Below are 23446 nucleotides of genomic sequence, written 5' to 3' on the forward strand. Positions count from 1 at the left end.
AGAGGGAGGACTAGAGCTCAGCTCCCTTCTGCATGCTCTTAGCCACTGAGGGCTCTGTCTGACTGAAGAGTGGGCCTAAGTGGGTAGAGTTGGTGGCAAAGATTAACTCCAAAGCTGGGAAAAATCATTGCTATTTTTTTTCCTTTGAGTCCACAAAAGTGTGTGAGTTTGGAGGCTTGTGCTCTGGTCTCATTTCGAGAGTTTGAAGAGATGCAAGATGAAGACAGTGCTTCAAAGGATGAGCTACAGAAAATGCTGGCTCTCATCTCCTGTTCTGCTGCATGGGCTGGTGGTTAACCTGTGTGGAGAAATGCAGAAACCTGGAGCTCTGTTCTTTGTACTTGGAAGATTTGTTTGTTTATTTTAGTTTCTTGAGACAGGGTTTCTGTTATGTAGTCTTGGCTATCCTGGAATTTGATCTTTAGATCAGGCTGGCCTTGAACTCACAGATCCACCTGCTTCTGCCTCTCCAAGTGCTGGGATTAAAGGCATTTACCACTACTTCTAGCTTGCTTTGGAGTTTGAAAAAGTGTGATTAGGAAATATGGGAAGGGGACTGAAGAGATGGCTCAGGGGTTAAGAGCAATGGCTGTTCTTCCAGAGGTCCTGAGTTCAATTCCCAGCAACCACATGGTGGCTCATGACTATCTGTAATGGGATCTGATGCCCTCTTCTGGTATGTCTGAAGACAGCTACAGTGTACTGATACAAATAAAAATTGGTAAAAATAAATAAATAAATAAAAATTTTAAAAAAGAAATATTCACTCATTGCTAGCTAGATTACATAGTAAAAATATCTGACTTAATTTCTATAATCCTTTATCCTTCTGGGAACTGCTGAGCCAAGTCCACAGGATGAGATAGATGTTTGCTCAGTATGTGTTGAACAGAACCTTTTGTTTTGTGCTCTCACATGTATGGTTCTTCTTAGGATATGGAGGCTCAGCAGGTGAGTGAAGCAGAATCAGCAAGAGAACAATTACAAGATCTGCACGACCAGATAGCTAAGCAGAGGGCATCTAAACAAGAGCTGGAGACGGAGCTGGACCGAATGAAACAGGTGAGGAGAGGCACCTCCCAAGAAAGCTTGTAATACGGGCTCAGAGAATTAGCGTTAGGTAGGAACTTGCTGGGATTTGTTTGTTTTCTAAGGTTTATTTATTTGTGAGGCTTGTACTTGAGTATATACGCAGGTATGTGTGCAGGTGTCTGTACCCATGCACATGCTAGAAGAGATCAGCTATCCTCTATCACTTTTTAAAATTTTTATTATTTGATTCCCCTACCCCCTTTTTTTCTTCTTTTTCTTCCTCCTCCTCTTCTTCTTCTTCTTCTTTTTTTTTTTTTTTTTTTTTTTTTTTTTTTTTTTTTTTTTTGTTATTTGAAACAGGTTTTCTTTATGTTCTAGAACTCATTCTGTAGATTAGGCTGGGCTCTAATTCAGAGATCCACCTGCCTCTGCCTTTTAAGTGCTTGGATTATAAAGGTTTGTGCCACCACTGCCTGGACCTCTGTCACTTTCTACTTATTCCTTTGAGACAGTGTCTGTTCCTAAATGTGGGACTCTTGTCTCAGCTTAGCTAGAACCAGCAAACCCTCGTGATCTTCCTGTCTCTGCCCTCATCCTCTCAGAGTCGGGGCACAGCACACCTGCCTTCTTAAATGGACACTGGGAGCTGAACTCTACTCCTCATAATTTTGTATAAAATGTTCTTAACTGTGAATCCATCCCTCCAGCTGATGATTTTTTTGTTGTTACTGTTGTTTTGTATTAACAGATGGAACAGTGGGCACAGAATGGTGTTATAACTGCCCAATACTATAAAAGGAGTAGAGAGTCAGAGCCCAGCATTCTTTCTACTTCATCTGTCAGCCAGGGCGTGTGAGAAACACAAAGCATACTGTGCTCATTACATCTACTTTCCCTGCTAGAAACGTTGTTGGTGCCATATTAGCTGTTTTCTATTAGTTCCCCAAGCCAAGTATTTTACATCAGTATATTGTAGTATGTACATTGGTTTCTATATTGAAGCCTTTATAGCCACATTTTTAAAGTAAGGTTCACATCTCATAGCAGTATCTACTGGCTGGAATCATGTAAAATGACGTAGTGACAACTACTACTGTTGGCAGCACTTGTACCTTAATTCATACAGTAAAAAGTCAGCACCGTTCAGTCGTTCTTGTGATTCCTAATGTATCACTCATAACATTTCGGATTTTGTGTATCTTAAATTCTCTTTATTTTTTCAAGTGCATTTAAATTCTTTAAATGAGTTTTTCAGTAGAACTTATTGTGGAAATAGTATTTAAAATTATTTTGTAAGTGTTAAGAGAAAAACCAAGCCGAGACCTTCCAGGCATGTGTATTGCAAGCTGCTTTAGTTAATGTAGTTATAAGATTAGCTGTCCTTTCAGAATTGCATTGTAGTTAATTCAAGGAGCTGCTATGTATCAAAGGGCAGCAGTTCCTGTGACTGATAGAAGGTGATACCTATTTATATTGGGAATGTTTTCTGTAACCTCTGTCAGATGCCATTTTTTAATTATGAAGAGGACAGTGAGCTGACTGTAGCTGTAGGCTACTTACTGATCAGAGATTCCAGGTGTAGTATTTACTTTTAGAATTAAATATGTACCATATTGAGTAATTTCAGCCTTGAATTTGTACAAACCTAGAACATGGAAGAAATATGGTGACCCTTCTGGTAAATCTTTACTAGACCATCAGCCTGGTACTTACTGAGCCCTTTATATTTTTAAAAATTATTTATGAACATTATATTACTAACAGCATCAATCTTTATTATAGATAGCAAATTTCTTCTTTAGTTTGTTGTCATAATCAGTAATGATACTATTCTATAGTAAGTCTTACATTCATAAATGATATCTCATTCTTCCTCATCGCTGTAAGGTAAGAATATTTTGCATTTTCTAGTGATTTATCCTGGTAGCAATGCTTACAGCATCATGCTGAAGTGCTGACTTTCTATCAAACCCATGCACATCGTGTCGGGTCCATGTAGTGTGGTTGTGATGTGAACTGAGTCCTCAGTGTGAGTCTTGTGGGATGTATGGAGCACAGTCAGGTGATTTGCTCACTCCTCACACTAGGAACTCCATTACATGGAGGAAGATCTGCACAGAACGAAGAACACACTGCAAAGCAGGATTAAAGATCGAGAGGAAGAAATTCAAAAACTGAGGAATCAGGTAGGAACGGGGAAAGTGGGTGACCTGAGTTGCTTCAGTAATTGTTTGTTTGTTTTTGAGACAAGGTCTTGCTATTTAGTCCTGGGTGACCTTAAATGTACTATAATCTTTCTGCCTTGGCCTCCGAGTTGTAGGCTTACAGTCATGCACCAGCACTTCTTGTAGCAGCTGGCTGTTTCTGGTGAGGTTTTCATCCATTGTCCTTGAAACTCTAGTGTATCCCACAAAACACTTGGAGTTTTGCATTTATTCATAAACAGTCCAAATTGGAAATAAACTAGGTGTCCCTACAGGTGAATGAATAAACCAGTTTGAGCTGATATATACAGGGGCTAGAGAAATAGCTCAATAATAAGAGCACTGGCTGTTTATCCAGAAGACCTAGGATGCTTGATTCCCAGTATCCACATGGTGGCTCACAATTATCTGTAATTCCAGTTCCAGGGAATCCAATATCCTCTTCTGGCCTCCATGAACACTAGGCATGAATATGTTGTACAGACATACTTGCAGACAGAATACTCATGCACATGAAATTATAAAAGAAAAACATCTATAGAATAATGTGTTATACTCTTCTAGGAAACTTCACTCACAGGAAACTCAGGAACAGGCAAAAGCAAACTCTGGTGCTAGAATTGAAAGTGGGTTGTGTAAAATGATGGGAATATTCTGTTCTGTCTGAAGTCACATGGCTAGAGGATCACAGAGCACGGTCTTTCATGGGGCTACACTTTCACACGGCCTTGCTGTTGAACTGTGCATTTAGAATTGTGCTTAGGAGGGCTAGAGAGATATCTCGGTCTAAGTCTCTTTCAGAGGTCCTGAGATCAATTCCCAGCAACCACATGGTGGCTCACAACCATCTGTAATGGAATCTGATACCCTCTTCTGGTGTGTCTGAAGAGCTACAATGTACTCATATACATAAATCTTAAAAAAAAAAAATGTGCTTAAGAAATTTGAACTGTGGCCTGTAAATTTAACCATGTCATTGCAGTAAGAATACAGTTTATTTGTATTGTTAGTCACATGTATTCACAATACAAAGCCAGAACAGGAGCCCAGCTTGTTGGGCACCTGCCTGTAACCTCTGCACTCAGGAAGCTGAAACAAGAGAGTTATGAATTGGAGGCCAGCCTGAGCTATGTAGTGAGCTTAAAGCTACAAAAGGAGACCATTTCATAACAACAACAACAACAAAGAAGTTAATTCACAATAACAGTAATCCTTGTATACAGTGTATTATATGACTTAGAGGAAATATCCCTGTCTATTACATTCTCTACCTGCTGATGTGTGACTACTGATGTGTGTTAAGAATCCCTTTTAGTCAGTGAAAATATCACTGTAGAGGTCCGAGGACTCAATACATGTCCTTTCTGTACCATCCAGCTTAGAGCCTGTGTACTGATTTAGTGACTACTTACCCTTCAGCTCACCAACAAAACCTTAAGCAACAGCAGCCAGTCGGAGCTAGAAAGCCGACTCCATCAGCTAACAGAAACGCTCATCCAGAAGCAGACCATGCTGGAGAGCCTCAGCACAGAAAAGAACTCCCTGGTCTTCCAGCTGGAGCGCCTGGAGCAGCAGGTGCACTCGGCCTCCGCAGGGCCGAGCAGCGGATCCTCCATTAACATGTCTGGAGTCGACAGTGGTGAAGGTAACCCTAATAGGGATGGTGCCAAAACTGTGATTTTGAACAATTACAGAAAGACCGTTTTTATTGAAAAGAAATTTTAGTGATTCTTTTCCCAATATGAGACCTAGGTTCTGTGCCATTAGTAAAATTATCAGAAATATGAGTATTGGAGTAATACTCTCGAAGCTAGGTTGGAGAAAAAAGGGCCTGAGGTTGGGAGCACGTTGGAATAATAAGATACTTGACAAGACAGTTAAAGGAAATGTGTTTTCACGATTCCTTAGTAATGACTGTTAGTGTTGACATCTTTATTAATTTGCATGTTTGTCCATGTGCTTTAATTATGATAGCCAAGTCTGTAGTTTAAGATGTATATTCAAAAAGCTATGTCAGCATCAGTATCAATTCATTGGAATTTTAAACTTTAGAACTTCACAAAGCCCATACAAAGTTATGGAGCAAATCTCTCATGTCTTTGACTTTAACATTAATTTTAAAATAAAACATTTAAAGAGCGAATGCAAGTATGAGGATCAGTTGTAATTTAAGTAGGGTGACCAATGGAAAATCAAGTTGAAAAAGACAGATTATCAAAGTTCCAAAGAGTAAGATAAAGTGAACTGTGAGGATGTCTGAAAGAAGAGTTCCAGTGAGTCAGGAGAGCAGTGGAAAGCCGTGAGGGAGCTGTGTCCCTGGAAGGAGTGAGGCATGATGGGTTCAGAGAGCTTGGAGGAAGCTGCAGAGACCTGCGTAAGGATGTTAAATGAGATAGGGAACTGATTTGCACTGTACTGTGATGTCTCTGGGTGACTCAGACTTGGTCTGGTAATGCGGTTCAACAGTGTAGCATTTGCTAACATGTAAGCAACCTGGGTTTTTCCCTCAAGTACCACAAACAGAAAATCAGAAATCTCCGAGGGCCTAAGAGTAGAGTCAGAGAAGACAGGGCACCTTTGCTCTACTTCATGTAGGGGATGGTACTTTTGATCAGAGTGGGATTAGTGGGGATGGAGGATGTGAGAATTTACTTGAAAAAAACTTACTGACAGATTAGATATAAAGCTTGAAAGAACGAGTGAAAGACTTGGCCTGAGTGGGTGGAAGGGTACAGTTGTTATTTACGAGGATGGGACAACACAAAGAGAGGGAGTTTGCCAGGGAGAGGAAGAGACTGGAATCATAGTTCTAGGTACATAAGCCTGCTGTCCTAATGGATCCAGGAGAAAGGAGTAAGCAGATGGTTGGAGTGGGGTGGAGCTGGATGTACCCACCTAGGAGCCAGCATCCTCAGCAGTACAAAAACCACTGGCCTCTCAGAGCCAAAGCCCAGGATTGTTGACTCTGCCAGCACTGGATAGTGTAAAGTTGTTATTGTCTACTAGTATCTTGTGAACATTGAAGCATTTTGTTTTATGGTTTCTTCTACTCTGGAGGTAGTGCTTAGAAACTTAGTCTTAAGAAATTCTTCTTCATATAATCTGATACATTTTCAACTCTAGTTCTCTTAGAAAGTCAGTTTTAGTGTTGCTATATTAATCTGTTCTCTTATTTAAATAGGGACACGCCTGCGAAATGTTCCTGTTCTTTTTAATGACACAGAAACTAATCTAGCAGGAATGTATGGGAAGGTTCGAAAAGCTGCTAGCTCCATTGACCAATTTAGGTAAGCAGTGCCACTCAGCGGGAGTGGTGGGCCCTCAATTTTTATGTCTTCCAGTTGGTACAGTCACCCTGAGCCCATTGGGCAGAGGTAATATTTAAGTCAGTCTTTCTCTTCCTCCCTCTCTCCCTCCCTTCCCTCCCTCCCTTCCCCCCATCTCTCTCTCTCTCTCTCTCTCTCTCTCTCTCTCTCTCTCTCTCTCTCTCTCTCTCTCTCTCTTCTTTCTTTCCATCTTGGAACTCACTCTGTAGACTAGGTTAGCCTCAAACTCAGAGATTCACCTGCCTCTGCCTCCCAAGTGCTGGGATTAAAGATGTGAACCACCATGGACTGCTGAAGCTGTCATCATTCACTAAAGCCAGTCCCAGCCTGTATTAAAGAGACACAGACAGGAACATTGACCTCACGAGGTCAAGACTGGCTTGGGCCACATAGTGAGGTCATCTCAAAACAACTCATTAAGTGACAAGTCTTCTGTCTCATGAAAAAGTTTCCATGTGATGTCTCATCCCAGTACTTAATTGTGGATTTGAAGAAAAGATGCCACAATATAGAGCTGAATGTACTCCTTACTACTTCTGTTTTACAAATGTCCATAAATAATATTTATAATTTGTATTATATATTTGCATACAAAATGTTTATGTAAGCATCCACTTTATAAAGAAAATATTTTAACATTTTACCTAGAGCTTTGATAAATTTTATACCTAAAATTTTTATGTCAGTTTTTCTTTTAGAATTTATAGTTAGATGTGGTCTTGATGAATTGTGTGATAGGACTAATGTTTTCATAGCCTTTCTGAGTTAGACTAGAGCTGTGGTGTTAGAGAGAAGCCACAGGACTTAAGTGTATGTTTTCTGCATAGCACCTATAGAGAACTTTCCTGTAGTGTGTTAGCAGTAGTAAGAGGGGGAAAGGTGTACACACACACACACACACACACACACACACACACATCTAGATTAAGGAAAAGCCTGCAAAGAGCTGTGAGAAGTGAGGGTTGACATCATACTGCTTTGCCACATTCACTCATGTCTGAATTTGTTCATCTCCTTCCTTCCTTCCTTCCTTCAATCTTCTGTTTTGTCTTGTCTTGAGACAGCTTTGTAACTCTGGCCTAGGATTCACTATATAGTCTAGGCTGGCATCGTACTCACAGAGATTCACCCGCTGGGTTAAGGTTAAAAGTGTGTACCACAGCTGGCCTTGCCTTGGTTCCTATGGCTTGGTCCTCTTGGAACAGTGTGTCTATGCAGAAGTTTCTAGATTAACCATTTCCAAATTTCCAAGTAAATGCTTGTGCTGAAGTCTTAATGACTAACTCCAAATAATGATAGAAGTATTTTGCTTGCTGTGACCGTCCTGTGTCACCGCATTGTATTTTACACGATCCTGTGAGTCATTTTTCTGTGGTAGTCGCACACATAGTGAGTGAGGTTTAAAAACACTGGATATTGGCTTAGGAAGATTTACTTTGAGTTTCATTCATTCCCTTTCTCTCATCGTTTGCACAGTATTCGCCTGGGAATTTTTCTCCGGAGATACCCCATAGCACGAGTGTTTGTAATCATCTATATGGTGAGTAATGAAGAAGTAATGCCGCACTTGATTTAGCTGCTAATCTTTCTCAGACTTTACCAATCAACTTTGAAAAAGAATACAGCTCATTTTTGACCATTAAGCTTTTCTTAAAATACTTTACAAGTTAGCTTTATGTTGAGAACATAAGTGCTCAGAGTTTTCCTGCCGATAAAATTAGCTATAATGTAGGTTAATGGTCACTTCTATTTTTAAGCCTGTTTAATGACAAAAATATAGTATAGAACAGCTAACTTATGTTTTAATCTTAATGCTGTAAAGTTGCTTTGATTATCTTTGTGTGTCTTATGTTATTTTTCTAGAAGGATCTTAAGACCAATACATTTTTTTTCTGGGTTTTTAGTTGCAGAATCAGTTCCAGTGGTTTGTGGTGTTGGTTTGTGTACTGTGCATGAAAGCCCACTCTTGTGCTAGTGGGGATGTCTTTATAAGGTTAGGCTGAGTTACATCTATTTTCTTAAGAAATAGAAGCCTATTTTTAAAGGAAATTTCTATGTGTTCCACTAGAGGGAAGAATTATTCCTCTAAATAAAAAGATTTAAGAAGGGAGGATGAATGGAGAGGAAGAAAAAAGGAAGACATCAGAGAATTTAGGGAGCACCCCGTAGGGACGGTCTGCCTTGAAAAGACACTACAACCAAGGCAACTCTTAAAAGGACAACATTTAATTGAGGCTGGCTTACAGGTTCAGAGGTTCAGTCCATTGTCATCAAGGTGTGAGCATGGCAGCATCCAGGCAGGCATGGTGCAGGAGGAACTGAGAGTTCTACATCCTTAAATGAAGGAAGCCAGGAACAACTGGGCATCCTCAGGCCACCCCCACAGTGACACACTTTGTTCAACAAGGCCACATCTATTCATTCCAACAAGGCCACAACTCCTAATAGTGCCACTCCCTGGGCCAAGCCTATTCAAACCACCACAGGGGCGGACTGCCACAAGTGCTGTGGGTACCGGTCAGTGTTAGATGCTGTGTGTTGTGTCATACAGAGTTTATACACTTCAACTCATGGGACCTCATGGCATTCATACTGCCCTGAGAAAGCCAGAAATTCGTCATTAATTGAACATCATTACTGACATGTTGTTCTTGTCAAGTGTACTTTCTTCATCAACAAAGCTGGCTAAACTGTCCCTCAGAACACTAGTCATTAACTATTCTACAAGGTCTTGCCAGCTAGTGTCTGTCTGTCTAGTAGTGTTCTCCAAGTCCTCTTTGCATAGTCATCTGCTAGTTGGATTCTGCAGATACATGTGAGTCATGAGAATTTGGTGTTGAGGCTCTTCTCTCAGCTGAGAGGTCTGCAGTGTGCAGCTCTGTTCCTGAGCTCCCTGGGCCACATGTTTCTCCATTATTTACCCAGTAATCATGTACCGAGCCCCAGCTATGTTCCAGACTCTGTCCCAGATGGCTTCGAAGACAAGGCACGGTCCCTGTCCTCCTTGTACAGTCCTCAGATAAAGGCTGATTTATTGGCCGACACATGAATTGTGTTTTCTCCCTCTAGGCTTTGCTTCACCTCTGGGTCATGATTGTCCTGCTGACTTACTCACCAGAAATGCACCATGACCAACCGTACGGCAAGTGAACTGAGCCACTGGTTCCCATGAGTGTCTGCCATTGTCCAGAGCTGGGATCTGCAGAAAGAACAACATTAGGCCTGCTAGGAGTGGTGCACAAGATGATTTCATCATGGAAAGCTTTTAATGTTTTAACTTATTTCTCTGGTGTCTGACTCCCCCATTTCCGTAAGAGTCTCTAAATGCAGACAATAATTTGATAAATTAAGCTCAACTTCTGAGTTCATTTGCCCTAGATATGTATAGAGAAAGAGAGGAAAAGAGATTCGGGGGTTGTTCACCTCTGTACAGACCTTTCTATATTTTAGGTGACACTGATTATGGGTTATAATCAGGGAAACTAATTGTATTTAGGGATAAAAATAAAAAGATTTCTTTTTTAATAACTTAGAGTGCTTTATATTTTCATATATTTAACTGCAAATATTTAATTTTTACATGTTAGATTATTGGTATAATTCTTTTTTTAAATACATAAATAAAATTCAGTGTGCATTTTCCTTTTTTTTTTCTTTTTAATAATGACTTTCATCCTTTTAAAGACAGCCTTTCCAATGGTTATCAGTGAGTGTGGCTAAAGTCACAGCTACAGTCACTAGGGGGCTGTAGCAGTTCCCCACCGCTTTCCCTCTACCCCTAAGATGTCTTGCTTTTCCGCAGTGTGTATCTCATGGGGTGTGTAGTATGTGGGAGATATCTGTACCAACACTGTAGCCAGGATACTACGGTAAGTACACTGTTTTCTATAAGACCAGACCTGCATGATCTTCGAATTGTTCTTCCTCTTTGTCTTTGTCTCTGGATTCACATTTGTTTTGTCATCCAAGTTTCGGTGGTCTCTTTGTATGTAGTAATGCATGTGGCTCTTGCACAGTGAGTGGGAGCAGTCCCTCTTGGGCCTGTCTTGATATGGCCACTTGAATGTCCGTTGACACCATTGCCATAACGAGAATTGGCACATGGGCCATAGAAAGCCCTCAGAACCTTGTATCATGAAATGGATGTCTCCTGTTTCTTATAATTAAATGTTAGGCATATTTGGGCTTTTGTTTTCAGTGTATCAGAAGTGAACAGGGCAGGATGTTTCACATCATATAAATGGGGGCTTGGCATAGAGCTCAGCACTGAAACTAGGAGATTGATAGCAGGATTCTTCCTGGGCATGAGCCATGACAGTCTGAGCTATGGAGTTAGGTCTGTCTCAGATGAGTAAGGAAGAGTTCAGTCTTGTTAATGGATTTTAAGATTTTTTCTTTTCATTTGGAAATGTTTCAGGAAAATGATTAAAACCAGGTTCTACCCTTAAATGGAAAATGCTCCTCAGCACTGTGTTGTAGATTTCCCGTCTTTGTGTCGTCCTGGCTTTTGTTGGGACATCTGTAAGTCTTTTGTCCAGTCTGCACATTCTTGACTTTGGCAATGTTTAACTAAGTGTCTCCGGTGCTTCACTCACTTGCCTTTAATTGAATTTCAGACTCCTTACCCTTGACTACTCCCAGTAATGTGAAAAGAAACCTTGACCTCATTAGAAGACTTGCAAGATGCCAAGTCAGTGCCTTCTTGTGCTCAGTACCTGTAGTCAGAGGGATTTCAAACCTGCACATGCAGTTCCTGGACTGCCTTGTACTGATAGGTGTCAGTTGAAAAACATTTAAAATTTTTTTCTTTCTAGAAATTGTTCTTTATGAATAACACCATTTCTACAGCTACAGAGCAAAACTTTCCAGGAGAGATTTTTTTTTTTTTTTAAATATGATCTCTCTCTGTTGAGTAGCTGGAGAGTTGAAAGTAAAGGGTCCCAAATCCAACCAGATGCTCAGCTTACCTGTGGGGTAGGACACACTCCTCAGGCCTCACCAAGCTCCAGCTCCCAAATGCCAGGGGTCACCTGCATGCTGGAAATGGCAGAGTGGGCCTCAGTGTAGGCACAAGAAGTCAGGAGGAGCTGGTGAAGCTTAAGAGTCGGGACCAGTGGCCCACAGACAGTGACTGGCCTTAAGAATCACAGCAGAATGTAAAAAGAAGGAGAATCAGGACAGAGAAGCAAATGGGCCTCTCCCCTTCAGCCTCTTAGAATTAAGGGTTGGAACTGTCTGGGGATAAAGAGGCAAACCGCACCAGTGGCTAAAGGCCCTGTAACTGCAGAGCAGGACAGCGGAACACTAAAAACCAGTGAGGCCTGTCATTTATAACTGCTGCTGCCCCTCGGTTTCCTATTCCCGTTAGCCTTACACCTGACCCATGACACACCCAGAGAACCTGTGTAAACACCCTTGAAGTTTCCTGTCCCTGCCTTCCAGAAGTTCTCCTGTTAAGTTTGTTAGAATTCCACCATCGCTCCCTTAGGCCGCAGCTGGTGTTCTAGGAGGTTGGAAACCTTTGGAGGGAGACCCTGGCTGGGTGAAGAAGGCCACTAGAGGCAGGCCTTGTCCCACTTCTGTTTTCCCTGTTTGCTTAGATAAGGGCAGGCAGCTCGTGTCTGCATGAACCCAGCCGTGCCTTCCCTTCCATGATGGAGAGGACCCTCTCAAACCACAAGTCAGAATGACTCTCTAGTTACTCCTTGTTGGTATTCTGTCAGCACTGAGAAGAGGGACCTCATTTTAACTCGTAACTAACCCACTAAATTTGACCTTCAAACTCCAGCTGTCAAAGATGTCAGCAATCGCCCGACCTCTTGGTTGTGTGCTGCTGTGCAACCTGTTTCTACCTTCCCCATTTCTTCCTGCACTTAAATGTCTATTTAAACAAGTCCAACCTCACAAAAAGAGGACTGGCTGAGAGGGATGCCCCCCTGTCTCCTGCACATACTCAAACCACACCAATACTGTTTGCTCCTGAGAACATGGGCTCAGTGCTTTTGCTCACCAGATAAAGCACGACTTTCTTTGAATGGAAAGCCTATTTTGTAAGCTACCTTGAGGGGGAGGGATTAAATAATAGAATATAGAGGGAAGGGTTTATTTGGGAGTTTGGTTCCAAAGAGTTAGGTATCTGGATGTCCATAAATACGAAGGCACGGCAAAAGGAACAAGAAGCTGGTAGATCACATCTCAATTGCACACAATAGAAGAGAACAGAAAGCCGGGTGAGGTTATAAACCTTCAAAGCTCGTCCACTATGGTGTACTTCCTCCAGGATCCACAACCTCCCTAAATAGCAGCCAAGGACACAAGTCCATGGAGGACATTTCTCATCCAGGCCACACAAAGGTGGGCACCACCACCTCCCAGCATTTGCTTATAGTTTAAAGAGAGAAATATTTGAAATCATTTTCTTTTAAATGGCAGTAAGACTATAATTTGAATTATAAGTGTGGTGTCCCTGCTACTTCTCAGATGCAGAATGTGAACCACAGCATCTGCCCTCAGGGATCTTACAGCTAAGTGGGAAGGAAAACTGTAACTATCACTTTGTGTTAAGTCACTGAACAGAAAGGTAAAATGGGCCATGTGTGTGAAGTGGGGCAGCAGGGGGTGGTACTTGTGTAGTACTGCCAGAAAGGATATAGGTGGACTTTGTCCCTGAAGGTTAAGTGACTATAAAACATTTGGCTGGGGCTGGAGAGATGGCTCAGCGATTAAGAGCACTGAGTGCTCTTCCAGAGGTCCTGAGTTCAATTCCCAGCAACCACACGGTGGCTCACAACCATCTGTAGTGGGATCTGATGTCCTCTTCTGGTGTGTCCATGGACAGCTACAGTGTACTCATGTACACAAAATAATAAATCTTAAAAAAACAAACATTTTGCTGAGCACACACAGTATGCTTAGAACCTCAAGGAGCCAGTGTGGCCGGAACAGAACTGGAGGAGAGGGCATGCGCAACCAGCCTCAAGGGACCATCAGCCAATGGAAGGACTTAGTCTTCAAAGGCTCTGTGTCTGAATAGTAACCCTGTTTCCCCTGAGTCAATGCCACCTTTAAACAGAGAGAACCTGTAACACCCCATGTTTGTCTAGGGTCTGGAGATTACAGTTGCCCCGTATGAGTGTTAGAGTGTGGTAGTTGGCTTTGCACCGTTATTGATGCCTTCATGTGTATATTAACCAGAAAGACCGGAAGCACTGAGCTCACGTGTCACAGAACAACTCCGTAAGCAGCTTGAGGGGAAGGTTTATGTTGGTTCACAGTTCATGGCGGGGAAGGACAGAACACAGTGGAGCAGGAGGCAATGGGGAATGCAGTGGATAGGACAGTAGGTGGCATTGTGTAGCCTCCAACACCCCCTTCTAACTTCTAGCTAGGCCCCACCTTCTGCCTGCAGCACTTCTGTGTGAGGAATCCTTTAGGTTGGGACCTAATCAGTTCCCCAAATCCTAGCAGCTTGCAAACAAGCCCCTGGAACATGACCCTGAGGGGGAAATTTGGGATTCAGATGACACCAAACCAAGGAAACCAAACAATCCTTCCAAACTTCATGATCTTCTCGTCTGTGTTCAAGTTAAAGACAAGCAGAAGAACAAAATCCAAGAGTAGAACCTTGTGCATCTGTAGGCCAGCGTCTCCCTCTCACTAAGCCACTGCCCGACATCTCTGCTGTCATGCCGTCAGATCTTAGACATAGCTGATCTCTTAGGTGACCACCACAGTCAGCCCCTGTGATGTCACAGTACACTGCTTGTCTCATAAGTGATGCTTCTCTACTCTCCGTATTCACAGTTTCTCTGGCTTCTGAAGCCACAGCAAAGCAGAGAAACAAGATGGACAGATGTGTGACCAGTTAGGGGACATTTAGACTAGACAGCTTGAGAGTGTTCCCAAGAGGGAAAGCAGTAAGGATTTCAAGCATCAAGTAGGGGCTGGAGACTTGACTCAGCAGGTAAGAGGATGCACTGGTCTCAGACCCGAGTTCAAGTCTCAGACCGGTGTCAGGTGGCTCACAACTACTTGTAACTCCAGCTCCAGCAGATCCAACATCCTCACCTCATTTGGCAGTACACACATACATGCATGCATGCATACATATGTACATACAGACACACACAGAGAGAGGGAGAGGGAAAGGGAGAGAGAGTGAGAGAGAGAAGATGGAGATTGTAATTTTTTAAATACCCCAGAGTGGCAGACTGGGGATGTGACTTAATAGTAGAATGAGTGCCTACTTTGCCTGATGTCTGGAAAATAACACACAACAGTATAAATTGGCCTGAAAATATTCCTGGCCATAGATACTCATGGTTGATTAATTTGAGTTACTAATGGTTTTATTTTCCTTTTTTTTGAAAAAATGTATGAATGGGGCTGGAGAGATGGCTCAGTGGTTAAGAGCACTGACTACTCTTCCAGAGGTCCTGAGTTCAAATCCCAGCAACCACGTGGTGGCTCACAACCATCTGTAATGAGATCTGATTCTAAAGACAGCTAGAGTGTACTCATACATTAAATGAATAAATGAATGAATGAATAAATAAATATTTTTTAAAAAATGTGTGAGTGGAGGGGGAGCTAGAGAGATGGCTCAGAAGTTAAAAGCACTGACTGCTCTTCCAAAGGACCCGAGTTCAATTCCCAGCAACCACATGGTAGCTCACAACCATCTGTAATGGGATCTGATGCCCTCTTCTGGTGTGTCTGAAAACAGCAATAGTCTTTTTTTGTACATAAAATCAATAAATCTTTTTTAAAATGTGTGTGTGTGTGTGTGTGTCTGTGTGTCTGTGTGTGTGTGTGTGTGTGTGTGTAGGTGCCCATGGAGGCAAGGAGAAGGTTTCAGATTGCCTGGAGCTGGAGTTACAGGTTGTAAGCCACTGGATGCAGGCACTGGTAATCTAACTCAGTCTTCAAGGGAGCCAGCGCCATGGCTCTCCCCCCCAAGGTGTAGATGGTCTTAGTCAGGGTTCTCTAGAACCACACCCCTTACAGAATGTTGGTATGTAATAAGGGAAAGTATTGGAATGACTTAACAGTCTGCAGTCCAGTTGACCCAATAATGGCCAGCTGTGTTGCTCAGTCCCATGAGGCTGGGCGTCTCAGTGGTCTTCTGTATAAGATGAAATCCTGAAGAAGTAGGTTCCAACACGTGTGCTGGCAAGTAAGTGAAAACAGGTGAAGAGGAGCCCTTGCTTCTTCCATAGACTGTATGTAGGCCTCCAGCAGAAGGTATGACCCAGATTAAAGGTGTGTCCACCACACCTGAACCTAAACTGTTCTTGGAATTGTTCTGTCCCAGGCTGCCTTGAATCCAGAGATCTGCTTGTGTCTGTCTCCCGGGATTAAAGGTGTGTACCATTTACCTGGGCCTAAGGTTTTCATGGCCACTATGCCTCAAGATCTGGATCACAGGCGAGCCTTCCATTTCTGGATTGTAGTTCATTCCAGATACAGTCAAGTTGACAACCGGGACTAGCTATCACAGATCTCAGTTCTTCAGGGGACGAGTCCTAAGCTGCCAGTGCTGGCACCCTTGTTTCCTGATTCAGACAGCTGCCTCACAATTACTTCAGGGAGGACCTAATCCCGTTTAGGTGGGTTCTGCCCCCTGTAACTCACCTCCCCAGAAACCTTCCCTTCCAGACTCCTGACAATGGGCGTCAGGCTTTGACAGGAATGTTGCTGGGTACTCAAAGACTATGTACCTCAGAGAAAGTACAACTTTGTCTACAAGACTCTCCCCAAAGACGGGGTAGGGTGTGGCATGGTAGAGAAGGCTTCCAAAAGTAACAGGGTATTTTGACAGGATGTTGTAAACCTTCTGTGAGGTGGCACCTAGGTGTGCACTGCCTTTCCTCCAACAGAGGCTTTGTTGCTTTTGTCTTTGGTGCTTGCTCTGCCCCTGTTGACTGAAGTGGCCAGCTGGTGCTTGTAGGGGTATCAGCCAGTGGCAACCCACATTGATTCCTGGATGGTTTAATGAGTCAGGATTAATGAAATGCATCTCAACATAATGAGGAGTAGAATGTGCATCCTCAATGCCAGGAGAATCCGTTCTTACTGCGCTTACACTGGAAGCCTAGACAAGCCTGCAGTACTGGGACCTTAAGATTCCGTGACGTCAGCCCACTGAAGAAAGAACTGGCCTTTCAAGTCAGATGTGGTCTGGCCTCACCATCTCTGGCTTTGGCCATTGCTCATATTATTCCACCCCACCCCCCTTGTCCCAGTCAGTTACTGCCCCAGCTGTCTGCTGCTTTTGCCCTTGGAAAAGAGTGATTCCCCTCCCCCACTCCTTCTAGGGGAAAGGTGCATAGGGTGGCTATGGGGGGCGAGGTGGGGGAGAGGATGAAGCGTAGATGAAGGCCCTGAGACTTTTTATGTTTCATAGGCTTTTACTGTGACATACTTACAGATCCCTAACAAACCCCCACCCCACCTACCTCATTACGCCCCTGTTTCTCTTAAATTTGCTCTTAATCCAGATATCCCCTCTGCTAGGATACTTTTCTCCCTGGCACACCCTAGCATGGTAATTTAGCTGCCACTTTCTCTGTGAAATCAAAACTAAGACTCTGTCCACCACCACCACCCCAAAAATGAAAAAGAAGGCAAGCAAGCAAACAAAACCCCAGATTGGGGTCAATAGTCCACAGAATAATGTTTCCCTCCCCCACACATCCACCGGTTTTCATTCCAGTGACTAGTGTTACAAAGGGATGCTTTGGGTATGGCCCGGGACCTTGAGGTAGGATTGACCTGAACCAGCAAGCTTGCCCTTGAGTCTTAGGATCCTAGGGGCTAACTGGAAGGTGAGGAAGGAGTCTTGTGACTGAATGCAGGGGCCGGAGCAGTGTGGTGCTGGCTCTGAATGTGGGTGGAGGAGCCATGAGGTAAGGAACATTTCTAAAACCAGGACTGTTTGAGTAACAAACAGACCAGAAACCAAGGCAGGTGCTACTGTCCCCGGCTGGTGGGCTCAGGCTGAGCAATCCCCAGTTCTCTTTCCCAGAAATGACAAAATGTCACGTCTGTGAGTTGGTTTGTTCTCAAGTGAGAGGAGGTAGAAGGTACAAAATGGCTTCCATGACAACCAGCCATTACTGCCCCCGTGGAACAAACACAGAACTAGAATGAGATATTGATTAGCACACTGTCAGAAACACACACACACAAACAGAACATCCCACTGGGCACTGCTCCTCTCCGCCAGGAGACCACTGTTCCTCCAGAAATAACGGCTTGGCCTTCCCTCTGGGTCAATGTTTCTCAACCTACGGGTTGCAACCCCTCTGGGGGTGGGGGTGAACGACCCCTTCACAGGGGTCAAATATCAGATATTCCACATATCAGATATTTATGTGATGGTTCATAGCAGTAGCAGAATTACAGTTATGAAGTAGCAATGAAATAACTTTATGATTAGGTGTCATCACAACATGAGAAACTGTATTAAAGGGTCGCAGCATTAGGAAGGTTTTAGCCATAAAATTGGATCTGAAAGAATTTCAAATCATTTTGAAGTGGGGTTTTCCTCCGATTATTAGAGTAGCATTTCTTAATTGTAGAAGACACACGTTTAAAGACGAAAATCTCACTCACTCACAAAACCACTTATCTATGTTAACCAACCAGCGTGTCTTAGCCTGTAGCCTTCCAGACGGTTTCCTTTGGCTGTGTATGCACATCTATAGAAAGGTCTACAAACAGAGGGAGAAGCGTTAAGTCAATGGTTCTCAACCTTCCTAACGCTGCAACCCTTTAATACAGCTCATATTGTGCTGACCCCACCCATAAGGTTATTTTCATTGCTACTTCATAACTACGACTCTTGTTATGAACTGTAATGTAAACATCTGTATTTTCTAACAGTCTTAGGTGACCCTTGTGAAAGGGGGTTGCAACCCCACAGGTTGAGAGCCACTCCTAAAGGTACTGCTAAACATACAGTTCTCTCTCTCTCTCTCTCTCTCTCTCTCTCTCTCTCTCTCTCTCTCTGCTAAGTTCTATCACAAATCTCCAGCCCCAGCTCACAATCTCTATTTTTAATTATATATTTTAATAATACAATATACAAATACATGCGTGTTGTAAAATTTCGAGCAGCCCATGTCCCTCAGCCCTGTCCCTAGTGACAGCTTAGGAAGAAGCAAGATAGCTCCATAGAGTTCAGCAAATCTGTGTTGGGGGCAGGAAGGTAGCTATGGTGATTTGGAGTGGATGTTTCCTGTCCCTCTGTGATGGTCTGGAGCTATAGTTTGGCAGCAGAAACATTTGATGCCATATGTGATGTTCCGGGTTCCGATCCTAGTAGGGTCTAAAAAAAACGAAGGAGATGAGATAAAGATTCACTAAAAACAACAGCCACCCAATGTGGCTTCTTATCCAAATGAACAAACACACAACCGTGTTTGTGTGTCTATGTGTTCCAGCACATATGCGTGCATGTGCACACAATTATGGAAGCCAGAGGTCAGCATGAGGTGCCTTCCACCGCTCCCCACCTTATTTTTTGAGACAAGGTCTCTCATGGAACCCAGAGCTCACTGCTTCAGCTATGCTGCCTGGTCAACAAGCTCTGGGGACCCATGATTCAGAACCAACACTTTGGGGAAGGATGTGCCATAGAACATTCCAGGACAACACATCATGGACATTAGTGAAGCTGCCTGATCGCTTAGTGCAAACAATCTCTGGGCTCTGGGACGATCTATCAGGAATGGAATGCTTGCGGTCAAGCATGAGGAGCTGAATTTGAATCCACAGCATCCTGGATATGGACACACACACACACACACACACACACACACACACACACACACCTATAACCCTAGCATTGTAGGTTACAGAGACAGGAGGAACCTTGGAGCTTTATGGCTGCTGGTTTAGCTCTAGGTTCAATGGGAGATTCTGTTGTAATAAGATAGAGAGAGTTGGGCACCTGATGTCCTCCTCGGGCCTCTGTGTGTTCTTAAGCACATGTATGCACATACACCACACAAACGCCTACATCCACATTTCATTTGTAGTTGCAAACCATGATTTTCACAGTCTTATTTATAGTTTCTTCTAGTATGGCTAGAGGCTCTTTTCTTTTGCTTTGTCCCCATTTTAAATCCTGGCATTATGCTCCTCACAGATTTCTTCCTGAAATTCAAATCATTGAGATTCATTATCTTTATCAGTCTTGATGATGGTGAAATTCTCTAATTCGCTCTGCTCTGGCTTCTCCAGGAACTCAGGAAGAGAGTCCATGTGGGAACACTGCTTACTGGCTTGCTCCTCATGGCTTGCTCAGCCTGCTTTCTTCTAGAACCCAGGACCACTTTCCCAGGGATGGCACCACCCACAGTGGGCTAGGCCCTCCCTTATCAATCATTAGTCAAGAAAAGGCCCTGCAAGATTTGCTTAAAGGTCATTCTCAGGGAGTCATTTTCTCAAATAAGGTTCTCTCTCCTGAAACGATCCGAGTTTGTGTCTACAACAAACTAATACACTGTACATGTCTTAAAATGGTTAATCACCACCTAAGATTGCTTTTTTATATCCCCAGCCACTGCTGTTGTAAGTTTTCCCATTGCACTAACACTGGATGTCTAGAAGAGAGAAATCCTCCATTCCCAACTGACGCTGTCAAAAGACTGAATGCTCCAAAGTTAAAGCGAGGGGCCCAGGGCACATCAGAGTCCATTGGGTTGCAAGTCACATGATGACTCTTCAGAAAGATTACATGGATTCCCCCAGGCACCAGCAGCGAGGCACTCTCTGTGATCCCACAGATGGCAAGTTCTAGAAAGGCAGGTCTGTCGGCACACAGCGTGCTGTCTCACTGGCCTCATATACCTGCATGGGAAGGCAGACTCTTTTGTGTCTGCTCCTTGGATACGCTTTACAAAAGCTGCTCATTTTAAATAGAGATCTGAAGGAACGAAGTGGCTATTCTGGAAGCTCCGGTACTATTTGACCCCTGAGCAGCAGGCCTAAGTTAGGGCAGAGGGCTCTCCTTTGTGGACCTCTCTCAGAAAAGGCAGACCTTCTGAGAGGCATGAGCAGGGGTCTCTGAGGATTCTGCAGGCTGTCACGCCGGTAGAATCCAGCTCTTACAGGCTGCTGAGGCTGCAGAGAGCCCACCAGCTGCCGTTAAGTTGTTCTCTCCAGAGAAGCCAGCCTCAGCCATTTCCAGTATCACGTGGCAGCTCAGTGGTGTTCCCACAAGGACAATCCCCAAAGTGAATCTCTGCTCAGAACCTAGCTGAGTGAACTTTGAAGATACTAAGGGTGCCAAACAACCATTTGACTCAAATTCTTCATTTTAACAGGCCTGGAAATGGGGGTTCAACCCAGTTTCTTGATGCTGGCAAGCCTGCAGCACAGGTCTGGGTCCTAGCCCAGTGGCCTCAGCCTAGTCACTACTCTATGCTGTGACACCCCAAGATGTGTGGCTCTCTGTGTTCTGACTGGGGACCAGTCCTAGCAGGTGTGAGCTCCTGCTCTGGACCTGGGATATGGACCTGTCTGAAAATCACCAAGGATCCTTACACTAATTCTGGTATCTTGGGACTGTATGGGGTCTAAAACTTAAAAAAAAAAAAAATCCCACTTATCTATTTTTGTGAGCTCACATGCATGCATGCCATGGCACATATGTGGACGTCAGAAAGGTAACCGTGAGAGTTGGATCTTCCCTTCCACCGTGAGGGTAGGTCTCGGGGATTGAACTCGGCTCGTCAGGCTTGGCAGGCAGCTAATGCCCCACTGAGCCATCTGTCCGACTCAGGGGGTGTGCTCTTTGCAGGAAACAAATAGAAAGCCTGGGTCTCTGCAGCTCAGTCTCACTGTGACATGCCAAGAGCACACCTGGGAAGCTTTTGAGCTTGGGAAAGTGTGGGCAGCTTCTCCCAGTCTCATGGGTAACAGCTGTGTGAAACAAAGCATCTCCCTGGGCCCTGCTCCTTGCCCTTGGCTCCAAGCCTTGTTGAGATTTGTCTCTGCTGAAATGGAGCATGGGGGGAGCATTCGAAAAGCCGTACAGACCCCAAGGGGACAGGAGCAGTGGTTCCACCCCTACAGAGCCACTTCTGCAGCCTGGAAGCCACTGCAAGGTGAGTGTCCTCTCAAGTCCCTTCCAGAATGCTCAGGACCCAATCCTGAGCAGCAGAAAACAGGGACATACTGTTCCCAACACCACCGTCACCCGAGGATAAATGACACAGACGATCCCATCAGTTAGCTACCGACCTCTAACAGAAACCACTCCTCAGACTCGGCGACCTAAAACATGCTGTTTCTCACAGCTCAGTAAAAAGCTCTGTCCCAAGTCAGCTAGCTGATCTTGGCTGAGCCTTCAGAAAGGCTGTAGTTAGCTGGCTGATCTGCTGGGCAATGGCTGGTCTAAGTGGCCTTGCCCTTCGTACGAGTGGGTGACAGACACCGTCTGCTCAGCAGGATTGCTTGTGCATCAGCACAGGGCTGTGGCTGGCGTGTACAAAATCAGACCTCCTACCGGCTCACATCACTCCTGTCTCAGTGCACTGTGTAAGGCCAATCCAGCTCCAAGAGCTAGACACTCCTTCTTCCTCCTTCTCCTCCTCCTCTTTCTCTTCTTCTTTCTCCTTTTTTGTTTCACCTTGTGTGTGTATATATATATGTTTGCCTGTTTGCACACGTGCGTGTACATATGTATGGCATAGTTTCCATGTGGAGGTCACAGGACAACCTGGGTTCTCTCCTTTTACCATGTGGGCTCTAGGAGTAGAACTAAGGCTGTCATGGTTGATGGCAAAAGTCTAAGGCTCATGAGCCATCTGGCTATCCCTACCTAGACTACTTAAAGAAACTGAAAAGACATGGGAGAGGGCTGGACTTAAAAGTCACCACAAGCCAATGTGGCTGTAAAAAAAACAAAAAACAATGACTCCCAGGGCCGGCTTCTTCCATGCCAGCTCCACTGTTCCTGTGCCCACCAGGTTGAGATCAGGACACCCATGTGCATGGCTGTGCACACAACCCCTTTAGCTTCAGATACTTCAGTCCCCGATCAACAACTGTGACGCTAAGCTGAAATAATGCCCAGTGATCTTTTGGACAGCAGGTCTGATACTGTACACGCTAACCCCGGCCTTGTGCTAATAATGCTCAAACAATCCTGTTGGGTACATGGTGAGTCACACCCAGCTCAGTTCAAGGATCCAAGAGACCACAGGCAGCAGATGTGCGAGCCGGTAGTTCACACAGCTTACTGCTTACTGAGTTGTGTGGTCTCCCGTGTGTCTTCCTGTCTGCACAACTGAAGCCATCTTCTGCAGTGATGGCCGTGGTCAGGGGGAGGTCGTGGATTTGAGAATGACGGAGTCTGCCCGGCGCAACGCAGGCTGGCTGAATGGACACAAGCCCTCTTCTTTGGAGCCTTGGTTCCCTTGTTCACTGGGGAAATCCTAGGGACTTGGAAGCGGGGCAGATTTCTCTGTGAGGATGGAGGCTTTTCCAGACTCTGTCCTCGGTTGTCTCCTGTGGTTTGTTCCTCCCTGCCAGAGTGTAATTAAATCCAGGAGCATCGAGCACAGATAATGAACGGTGGGGCTTGTTAGGCGTGTCTTCCATTAATGGTCGTGACTGGGAAAGAGCCAGCCACAGGCAATTAGTGCGTCTCCTGTAACTGGGATGTTCAGTTGGCAGGAGCGCAGAGAGCAGCTTGTCTGTCTAGGTGGCAGATGGAGCCTGGGCCTTGCCTAGGCCTGGTGGGCCAGACAGGGACAAGAATCCCAGAGCAGGTTGTGGCCCAACTGACCCCTGTCCAAGGAGGCCACAGGGAGGGCTGAGTGGTTCTCCCCACAACTGGTGGCCTTTCAGCTTAGGAAGTTAATGCTGCCT

General features: G+C 44.3%; 1 protein-coding gene across 2 annotated transcripts in view; it reads left to right on the plus strand.

Moving 5' to 3' along the window:
* The window catches only part of GOLGA5 (golgin A5), a 28118-nt gene extending 17914 nt beyond the window's left edge, over positions 1 to 10204 (plus strand). For both annotated transcript variants that reach the window (XM_080922865.1, XM_080922866.1), the window contains exons 8-13: positions 934 to 1062; positions 3120 to 3218; positions 4656 to 4881; positions 6418 to 6523; positions 8039 to 8102; positions 9632 to 10204. In XM_080922865.1, the coding sequence (XP_080778991.1) occupies positions 934 to 1062; positions 3120 to 3218; positions 4656 to 4881; positions 6418 to 6523; positions 8039 to 8102; positions 9632 to 9712 (705 nt within the window). In that variant the 3' untranslated portion in view covers positions 9713 to 10204. The remainder of the gene's footprint in view (positions 1 to 933; positions 1063 to 3119; positions 3219 to 4655; positions 4882 to 6417; positions 6524 to 8038; positions 8103 to 9631) is intronic.
* Positions 10205 to 23446: the final 13242 nt, after the last annotated feature.

Source organism: Micromys minutus, assembly GCF_963924665.1.
Source record: "Micromys minutus genome assembly, chromosome: 1".
Taxonomy (NCBI): Eukaryota; Metazoa; Chordata; class Mammalia; order Rodentia; family Muridae; genus Micromys; species Micromys minutus.